This window comes from Sebastes fasciatus, chromosome 12 (assembly GCF_043250625.1).
Source record: "Sebastes fasciatus isolate fSebFas1 chromosome 12, fSebFas1.pri, whole genome shotgun sequence".
In the NCBI taxonomy this organism is placed as follows: Eukaryota; Metazoa; Chordata; class Actinopteri; order Perciformes; family Sebastidae; genus Sebastes; species Sebastes fasciatus.
Window position 1 is genome coordinate 11,693,255 of NC_133806.1, and position 10,472 is coordinate 11,703,726.

A 10,472-nucleotide genomic window follows, 5' to 3' on the forward strand; every position below is an offset into this window, starting at 1 on the left:
ACATTATACTACTACCCTATCTTTCCCAAATATCACCTTATAATATATTACATCCTTCTTTTTTTTCTCATTTAAATAATAAAATGTATTTTTTTATTTATTTCATTTGGTCAATATTTATGGTCTGTAAACGTGCTCTATGAATAAATTAACTTGGTTTTAACTTTGTTTTTAACATCTATAATGCCTCTTATCACAGCAAAATGAAGAGTGGATTTCATTTAATTTCATGCTTTTATTGCCACTATATTCTGTAAATGGCCTAAAGGGACAGCAGCAACAACAAAGGAAATGTAAAATAGCCTACACACACACCCACACACACTAACATGAAAGAAAATATGTGGTGTACTACAGCGTGACTGACTGACAGCCAAAGGAAAACGAACACCTTATCTTATCTCTCTGCTTTATGCAAATATGTCAAGGCTCAGCATGCCTCCGTCAGGAGGAGGAAAAAAGGCAAGAAATCATTTTCCAAGAGGGAGGTGCTCTGAAGTCGGAACCGTGTCAAAGTTACTGTACTTCGACACATTAACGGGACTTTGCAAGTGACTTCTGCTGACAAACTGGAACACGAAGAGAAAGAGACGAGAAGTGAAGGTGAGTGGTCGGATCGGGGAGATTTGTTGACGAGTTATGAGAAGTTAGTTATTAGTTACCTAAAGCTGCCTACATGTCGGTCAGCAGTGGAAATATCCTGCTGGAGACTTGAGTCACCTGAGTCAGGTAGATCAGGGAGTTATTACTCGTTTATATGTGTTCATACCGGTAACATAAGGTTCGGAGCAGCGTTTCCTCCTCTTATGTTCAGCTGTCTGCTGTAAACAGGCTGAGAGTGAAGTAGCTGAGGAGACGTGACAGTGTACAGGCCTCTAACGTCAGCTGCTGTATCAGGAGAGCTGATATACTGGGTGGGAGCTAGACGAGGCTTTTTCTTCTGATTTTAACTCCTCATTATCAAATGTGACAATTACAGTCTACACATTTAGAAACATTTACATAGTCTTAAAAGGAAAATCAAATTTGTAGCTTTATCAGATTCACCAAATTATAATATAATATAGATAATAACATGAAAAATGGCAACTGACAATTCTGTCAAGAGCATATTAAGAAGGTATAGAAATGATTGATATTTATGTATGTATATACGGTATTTGTATGTATATATATATATATATATATATATATATACAGTATTTATATATGTCTATATATGTATGTGTGTGTATTTATTTATTTATTTATTTATATATATATATATATATATATATATATAAGATAAGAGGCATTAGATGTTAAAAACAAAGTCAAATCAAGTTAATTTATTCATAGAGCACATTTCAGACAAAAAAATATTGACCAAATTAAATAAATAAAAAACTAAATTTTATCATTTAAATGAGAAAAAAGAAGGATGTAATATATATTAAGGTGATACTGTATTTGGGAAAGATAGGGGTAGTATAATGCTAGTGAAACTGATGTCTATGTGTTGCCTACATGCAGTACTATGGCATGCCATTTAAGTCAATATTAAATAAATAAAAATATTCCTATGAAATAAATATGCTATGTGCTATGCAAATAAACAAATGAGGCTATATATATATCTATAGATATATATATAGATATATATATATAGCCTCATTTAATGGAGGAAAATTTACTGCCTTGACAAGAATTACAGAGGAATTTTCATCATATGGGACTGATTATTCGGTAAGCAAAAGTAATGACATATTTGCTTCTAATCCTGATAGTCTTAGAGTTAGTGTTGGCTGCATCAACACCAAAAGTATCGCCACTGCAATATTTGCATGTTTTGAATAAATAGGATTATTCATACAGTAGCTGCCTCCCTTTTCTTTGTTTTGCATGAAAGACAGATGTTTCCTCTTATATATATATATATATATATATATGTGTGTGTGTGTGTGTGTGTGTGTGTGTGTGTGTATAAAATGAAGACAATTAAAGTTTTAACTGAAGATAATTTCATTATAAGTTAATCTGCCAATTATTTGGTTGATAAAACGTTAATATCCATCACAGTATCTTAGAGCACAAGGTGACATTATCAAATGTCAAGTTTTGTTCACCGAACAGTAAAAAAAAAAAAAAAAAAATTAAATTTACTATAATTTAAGAACAACAAAAGCAGCATATTCTCACATTTGAGCACCTGAAAGTACTGATTTGGGGGGGAATTTTTAGTGGAGATACCAGTTTCCAAAGATACCAAACATGCTAGGCAGAATTTTGGTTAAATGTGCCTAAAATGATACAAACGGGAAACATGAATTGGATGTTAGGAGGTTAAATTATGCCAGATAAACTAATTAAATGTAATTTTCCTTCTCTCAGTCCATGAATATTACCCCGAGGCTGTGTAGCACGTATTCTATGCTGCTGAAAAGAGGCCCAGATGCCCCAGGATGGATCAGGCACTTCCCAGCCAGAGCTCAGCATTGGACCTGTTGAAACCAGACAGCGAGGAGCTCCAGCTCAGAGTGGACTTCTTCAGGAAACTGGGCTACCCCTCAGCTGATGTGAAGGCTGCTCTGGGCAAGCTGGGCCTGAGCACGGACACTAACTCGGTGCTGGGAGAGCTGGTTCGGAGCAGGACCGGCGCTGCACCCTGCGTGTCCGGTTCTGACTGCGATGAGAGGAGCTCAGGCCAAAAGGACCCTTTGCTGCCTCCAAGCTGGGCTGTTGGACCCTGCAGAATCATACCACAACTCAAGAATACAGACACAGAATTGAGGCCAGTTGTTATTGACGGCAGCAATGTTGCCATGAGGTAAGCTTTTTTCTCTCTTTTATAGGATCATAGATCATTAACTTAAATCATAACACACACACACAATTTCCATAGCTATGTTTTACTACTTTGGACTGCAGCCAGTACACAACCTAACCACCGATGCAGGTGTTGTCTACCTGAGGACAGGAAAGTGCCTGTAAAATGTCAAACTGCCATGTTGTCATTCAACTCTGACCCTGAAATATGCACCATTGTGTCACTTTAAAAGGGAGGCGTTCACTTCCTTGCCTGTGCATGTTTCTGTAAAGGTTAGTGCTACAATATGCAAATTCTAGGCACACACCTCAAAATCTCCACCTCTCTTTAGATAACAATTGTAATACAGGAAACAGTGAGTAATAGCCCGAGGGAAGGTTCTCTCCGAGAGAACAGTCAAGGCGTGCAGTGTTTACACAGATCAACTGAATTTTTTACTTCTCCCTTTCATATTATTTACAGTCAAATGATTTGTACTTATCTTCTCTGCCCTGCTTCTTGTTTACAGTCACGGCAACAAGGAAGTGTTCTCATGTCGAGGCATCCAGCTTTCAGTGAACTTCTTTCTGGACAGAGGTCATAATACCATTACCGTGTTTGTTCCCACTTGGCGCAAAGAGCAGCCCAGACCTGACGCCCCCATAACAGGTGAGGATGCAAGAAGTGTACGACCAAGCAGGCAGATGGTCCTCATTAAGCAGTGTTGTGTTAATTTCGCCACACACACACTTCTCAGTCAAAGCAGAAACAATCTCATTGGCTAAACCATAACCAAGTAGGCTAGCTTGTGTTTTAAGTTGATAGCCACAGCACTGGACTTCACACTATTAGCATACAGGAGATAGTAAAGGTGGAAATCCTGAATCACTTCACTGATTAGACTCACTTTGTTCAGTTCAGTTCAAAGATTTGAAGTCACTGATTTCTTAAAGGAACAGTGTGTAACATTTTGGGGGATCTTAGGAATATAATATTCATAACCATGTACTATAATCAGCTGAAACTAAGAATCGTTGTGTTTTCGTTAGCTTAAAATGAGCCCTTCATATCTATATAGGGTCCTCTTCACGGAGACCGCCATGTACGGACGGACAAACCAAACCAACCTTTTGCGTTTTAACGTTACCTGAAGGCCACCGTGGTTCTCTGACACGCTTGTGAAACTGCGGTAACATGAGCCGCAGAGTGCAAAACCGTGGTACCGCCAGCTGCCGTCTGACCTCCGTTGCTCCTAAAGTAGTGTTATTATGGTAAGGATGGCCTCTGAGCGAGACGAACGGCATTACCACCGTTTTGCATTCGGGGGGCTCACGTTTCCACAGTATTTATAAGGGAGGAGTGAGCGGAGGGGTACTCAGTTGGTTGCAATTTGCAACCACACTGCAAGATGTCGCTAAATCCTACACACTGTCCCTTTAAGTTAAGCGGCTGCATCACCGTTCAAATTCACTTCAGTATTTACAACAGTAAGCTGTTCACCGATTACCGCTCTGTTACCAGTGTTTAATTAATAAGATGTATGCCTCACTGTATGGAAGTGACTGGGATGATTCTTTTATGTGTAAGGAAACATCAGGCTTTACTTAAACATTACTTTCTTAACTTTGTAAAACAAAATGTAACAAATAAATACATTTATATGCATTTACTGAATTTGTATTTATTATTAAAATAGTAAGTACATACATCAAAAACTTGGTAAAAAATCTTCAAAAGTAACAGGAACCTGTTAAAACCTTAAGAACCCATTTTAATGTAGCAACAAATCGGTCAAAACTTAAACAGGAATTAAAAATTCCAGTGTGTATGTAGTATATAAACATAGAATTGAATGAAATAGATCGTCCCTATTGTCACCAATACCCGATCCAACTGTTTGAGTCAGTATCGGCCCAATATCCAATCCAGTATCGGTATCGGTGCATCCCTACTTCCTAGCTGATAAGACTTTACAGAAGCAGTAAATATCATCGTTAGGGAGCTAGCTTGGATGCTAGTATGCATAACTAACCTGACATTAATAGTTTGTGGTTCTGCTCACATCAAATGCTTTAACGCAGACAAAATATTTTTATGTGCATGTGAGTCACTCTCATTGATTCCCAACCAATAAAGAAGCAGTCTAGTCTAGTCTAAAAGGATTTTCACCCACAGAAATACTTCAAAGTGAGAACCGCTAACCGCTGGTTAGCTTAGCTTAGTACAAAGACTTAAGTAAACAGGACAGAACTATTAATCTGTGCAAAAACCGAGGTGTAAAAACATCAATTCACCATTTTACAAGGGATTTTCTTTTTTCTCTATTTCTTGGCTGGGAGCACTAACTTCTTGGAGTTTCCGCTGGTTGCCGGCCAACTGATAACCCAAGAAATAGTCCAGCACATAAACCCCATGTATATGAATTGTTGTTTTACACTTTGTCGTTGATATAACATGTTGATTAGTGAGCTTTAGAGGTGTTAGTATGAGTGTTAAGCCCATTTTCCAAAATGTTTAACTCTTCCTTTAATAAGCCAGGAATCAGTGGTTTTTCTGCTTTGTCTCTGAAGACAGTTCTTTTCCTTCATAGAGCTTTTCTTATTATGAACATGACTACCATTTACTGTAAATCTCCTCTGAAACTGTAGCTGTAGGTATGCATATTCCTGTATCTGTGATTCATTCACACAGTAGCCACGAGATACTGTTTCAATGTGGTCTAAAGCAGAACTACTAACTGAACTCGTGCCAAAACCATGGGGCAAGACAGCTAATATTGTGAAACAGAGAGTTTACCCAATTGGCTACCAACCTATGTTTCCATATGAAGCTAAGACAAGAGCAAGAATGATTTGCTGTAATAGTTTCCGTGTGGGTATGGCGTGATAATCTCTGGCAGCAGAACACAACAACATTTCAGACAGCTGAGTCACTGACATTTTTGGGTGTATCTGATCGACCCAGATTACCATCATATCTGCACCATCTCTTTGACTATAAAGCTATCTTTTTTTCCAGCCTTAATGCATCATGGTTTTAAGCTATTCAAGCTTATCTCACCTTTGGCATCTCCAACAACAACTGTATAATGAAGGGTGGGGCATACTTTTTAATGTGATGCATCCACACCTTGTGACTCTGATTTGGTAACTGTGCAGCCTGGGTGGAGCAATCCAAAGGTTCTATTTTCAATCCGCGAAAACAAGGAAGTAAAAGTCAGCTCATTCCTGGGAAAGCCCCATCAGGAAGTACAGCTGTGTTTTTTCTTCCACACCTGCTCTACTTGTAGTTAACTGCAGACAGTCATCTACAGCAAGAGGTTAAGTGAAGACAGTCACCCTGAGAGGCACTTAGTTAGAAAAGGGCCTTTAAGTGTTTGTGTGCAGTAGCTCAGCCATACACATATCTAACTGTCATGTAACCTGGCCTCTTGTTCATTCATACAGATCTCATGGTTCATTTCATGTCACTTCTTATGTGTAATAAGCACCTACAGTGTGTATTATGTTTCCACGTTGTCATATTGCAGTTATAGTTATATGATATAATAGCATGTTAGATAGTTATGACGTTCGTACAGGTGTCTGATGTCTTCTGTCTGTCATTGATTGTAGGGTCTTTTGTAAAATGCTCTTTTGTATCTTGAACGTGCTGTTGTGGATCATGACAAATGTGTGTCATGTTACATAACCAAGCTATTCACTTTATTTATGACTTTCAACAAAAGGGTAATACAAGTACCTCTTCTACACCAGGGTTATTATAGAGAACTAAACCTGAAACTAAAACATTTGATTAATTACAATTACAACCGAAACAAGGAAACAGCATGAATTTCTTCATGACTTTGAACCACAGAAACTGAACGGATTTGACATCCAGATGGTTTCATGCTGCAATTGCTTCACGAAAGTGGCACGATGATTAAACATTATGGCCATTCCTACACAGTTCTCCAACCATGTGTTTTGTATGTACAGTATATGGAGATGTTATATCTTAGCCCTAACAAAAACAAACTAAATACATAAAAAATATATTAAAACTAAACTAAATGTAGCAAACACATGATGAAAACTAACTAAAACTAAACACAAATAAAATTGAAAAGTCAAAACTACAATAAAATAAAAACTAAGTGAAAATTCCAAACTATTATAACCTTGCTCTACATTATCTCTCCACAGCCATCTAACTGTGATTGTTTTCACTTTCAGATCAACACATCCTGATGGAGCTTGAAAAACGGAAAATAGTGGTCTTCACTCCATCGCGGCGCGTTGGCGGTAAGCGAGTGGTTTGCTATGACGACCGCTTTATCGTCAAGGTGGCGTATGAGTCCGACGGAGTGATCGTATCCAATGACACCTACCGTGACCTCCAAGGAGAAAGACCTGAGTGGAAGAAATGCATCGAGGAGAGGCTCCTCATGTTCTCCTTTGTGAATGACAAGTAAGCATTTCGTTTAGTTTTTCTAGCGGAGCAAGTGAGGTTTCACATTTTTCTTTTGTGAATGCTGTTTAATGTGGTTCCAGAGGGCATATTGCATCTTGAGGGTCAGGCTGTTCTCATACACCGTTCGTAGCTATACCTACAAAAAGTAATGCAATTTAATTCATATATGTCCCATGAAATCAGTTTGTATGTAAAGTATAAAGAGAGGCAAACACAGCGTAAAGAGGAGGTCGAGGTGGATGGATGCGTCAAAAAACACTAGATTTGTATGCATGAGACGCGTGTTCGTACCTTGTGTGAAACCAGAAGTCAACGTTGATTTATTTGTCATGTAAATTCCGTACTTAAGTTACGCCACTTCCGGTGTTATTTTAACCCAAACCTCAACCTTTTCCTAAACCTAACTAAGTTTTTTTTTGTTGCCTAAACCTAACTAAGTTGTTTTTGTTGCCTTGACCTAACTAAGTTGTGAAGACAAAAGCGGAAATTGACACATGCGTCATGTGTTACTGGACATTCGTAGGAAAACGCATGAAAAATGAGGAGTAACTTTTCGTAATATATCACACGAACCGGTGTATGAGGATACATTGTGAGAGTGTAATCACGGAAACATAATTATGCAACACCAAGCTGATTTGTCACAAGTAAATGAAGAAATCAGTCATTTCCGTGTTTTCTTTGTCCAGGTTCATGCCCCCAGATGACCCTCTGGGTCGCCATGGCCCCAGTCTTGACAACTTCCTTCGGAAAAAGCCTCTGCCTACAGAGCAAAAGAGACAGCTCTGTCCATATGGTAAGATATGATTAGCAACAGAGGTTTTGGACAAGGAAGTAAGCCAGTTCCCAAATGAGATGACCTATAAATTTTGGTGTGTGTGTCCATTTTTGTTTTCCTCAGACAAAAAGTGCACTTACGGTATCAAATGTAAGTTCTACCATCCAGAGCGGTCAAACCAGTCCTACCAGTCCTTGGCTGATGAATTGAGAGAGAAAGCCCAGATTTCTACTATAAAAGAAGAGAAGAATGCCAGATTATCACCCAGACAGCCTCAGTCTGATCCTGGGCCTGCTCATAATAGCTTTTCCCATCCTCAAGACTCTAAGGCAGAGCAGATAAGAGACCAGAAAAGTTCTTCACATCCCGGTCAGGTTCGTAAAAATACACTGCTGTACTTTGAGGATCCTAGGAAAAGTCAAAATCATATATCCTGTCCTATAACAGGAAGCCAGAAAGAGTGGCCTGGGCTGCCCTCAATGCCCAATCATTACTATGCCAACAACTCTCACGAGTACCTGGATTCTGGCCTCGGCTCTTACGAGAGTCAGTACTCTGACTACTCGCATTGCCTCAGCAACTCCCACAGGCTCAGGCCCCAGCAGCAAAGTGCCCTCACTGGACCCAGACATGCCCCAGTGCATTTAGAGGAAAATAACACCAGCCAGTCTTGCAGGTGCTGTTCCCATGTAGTGCCTTTGACAGCTCATCAGCATCATCATGGAAACCCGGACTCCAAGGGTCAACCCAAATACGACACCTACCCGCCTCACATGTTCCCGGCTGGTGTGCCACAACAAAGCAGCCTCCCCAGCCACCTCCATTACAGCGGAGTCCCACATCATCAGCAACATTACTGGTCCGATCCCTTTCAGGGGCTGCCCCAAGCAAGGACGTCATGTAGTCTCCCGTCTACAGTCCAGTCCTCACACTCCCACAATAACTCCCACTCTTACAACGGCCACCAGTACCACTCCTGGGGCCAACAACAGTCGTCCTCTGCTGCGTACGACCCACAAAGGTTGGAACTCCGCAAGAAACTGCAAGCCATCTTCAACCCGCATCAGGTGGATACAGTCATGGAAATGTTTCCACACGTGATGAATGCGGAGAAACTGGCTGCGGAGATCCTCAACATGAAGGCTCAAAGAGGGATATTCTGATAATTCTTCTAATGTTTTTCTTCCTTTGCATCCTCTCAGTCAGAACTAACATGATACTCGTGTTGACTGTCTATCATAGCAAACAAGGAATCTCTAGAGAAGCTTTTATGGCAGGCTGTTCTCATACACCGTTCTTAGCTATACCTACGAAAAGTTCAAAATTCACGCCTACGGGCAATTTAGAGTCAACAATTAACCTAACCTGTATGTCTTTGGACTGTTGGAGGAAGTAGTTTTGTAGCCTAAACCTAAATAAGTTGATCTTTTCCTAAACCTAACTAAGTAGTTATGTAGCCTAAACCTAACTAAGTCGATCTTTTCCTAAACCTAACTAAGTAGTGTTGTTGCCTAAACCTTACTAAGTTATTTCCTGTGAAGACAGAAGTTTATTTTGAAAAGAGCGGTAATTGACACGTGTTGCTGGACATTCCTAAGAAAACGAACGGAGAATGAGGAATAACTTTTCATAAGATATCATACAAACCGCTGTTTAAAGATATGTTTTTTATAGTGTCTATAGTTGAGTGATTTGAAAGCTAATTGAAAGGATGTTTAATTCTGTGTAATGTACCATTACAGAAGTGAGATTTGCCTTCCTATTTATGAACAGTCAATCTGTTATATGTATTTTTATGACATTGTCAAATGTGACCTTGTCATCCAATGTTTTGGATGAAAAGAGCCTCGACAACCAAAATGGTTACGACCGAGTTTCTAGAGTTTTGACTGTTGATGCATATTGTGTCAAAAATAAGTTCTCATGCAATAAATCGCTGGAATGGAAATCGCTCTATAAAGTATTACTTTTTCTTTTACTTTAACTGTAGTTCTCTAGAACAGATTGTTGTTCAATTTTATCTCTGTGAGGTGTAGCTATAGTATATTTTCAATATGCTGTGGCCGCCCGATGCATTCAGTTGGTGTCAATCCAGTCAAGGATCCAGGCTTCCAAATTATATGTACAGTAATCCTAAGTAAATAAAACCTAACAAAGAAACTGGGAAGAAGACTTTGACACTAGCGAAGGGAATTTGCCTGTGTGTCATCACCCTTTCCTGTAAATCGGCATCAGTTTCAGGAAACATTCTCGGAACAAGTGTTGCTGTAATACTACAGTGAATGTGTATCTGGCTCACTTTGTGATTCAAAAATGACAATAAAAATGTAGAATATAGTTCTCATGGACATGCAGATTTATGTTAGAAAATCTCTATGTACTTGTATACTGTAAGATAAGTTCATAGAAATTATATCTAGGAAAAAATAAACTAAGTAAAAATAAGAATAAAAA

At 39.1% G+C, this 10,472-nt stretch overlaps 1 protein-coding gene across 2 annotated transcripts; it reads left to right on the forward strand.

Moving 5' to 3' along the window:
* Positions 1 to 467: 467 nt before the first annotated feature.
* Positions 468 to 10,472, forward strand: zc3h12aa (zinc finger CCCH-type containing 12Aa). 2 transcript variants are annotated; one of them, XR_012596121.1, is made up of 7 exons: positions 468 to 603; positions 2,371 to 2,806; positions 3,315 to 3,454; positions 7,003 to 7,237; positions 7,930 to 8,036; positions 8,142 to 9,418; positions 9,468 to 10,472. XR_012596121.1 is itself a non-coding variant. In XM_074653110.1 (6 exons), exons 2-6 carry the CDS (start codon positions 2,442 to 2,444, stop codon positions 9,179 to 9,181), a joined length of 1,887 nt encoding a protein of 628 aa, XP_074509211.1. In that variant the 5' UTR covers positions 468 to 603; positions 2,371 to 2,441; the 3' UTR covers positions 9,182 to 10,472. The 2 variants fall into 2 exon arrangements, 1 of the variants encoding a protein (XP_074509211.1); XM_074653110.1 differs by having other exon boundaries at positions 8,142 to 10,472.

Bases quoted from the DNA above. Each gene is read 5' to 3' on its own strand.
- zc3h12aa (XM_074653110.1), top strand. From the start codon at position 2,442: ATGGATCAGGCACTTCCCAGCCAGAGCTCAGCATTGGACCTGTTGAAA. The intron at 2,807-3,314 runs GTAAGCTTTTTT...TCTTGTTTACAG, and splicing joins GGCAGCAATGTTGCCATGAG to TCACGGCAACAAGGAAGTGT. The intron at 8,037-8,141 runs GTAAGATATGAT...TGTTTTCCTCAG, and splicing joins GAGACAGCTCTGTCCATATG to ACAAAAAGTGCACTTACGGT.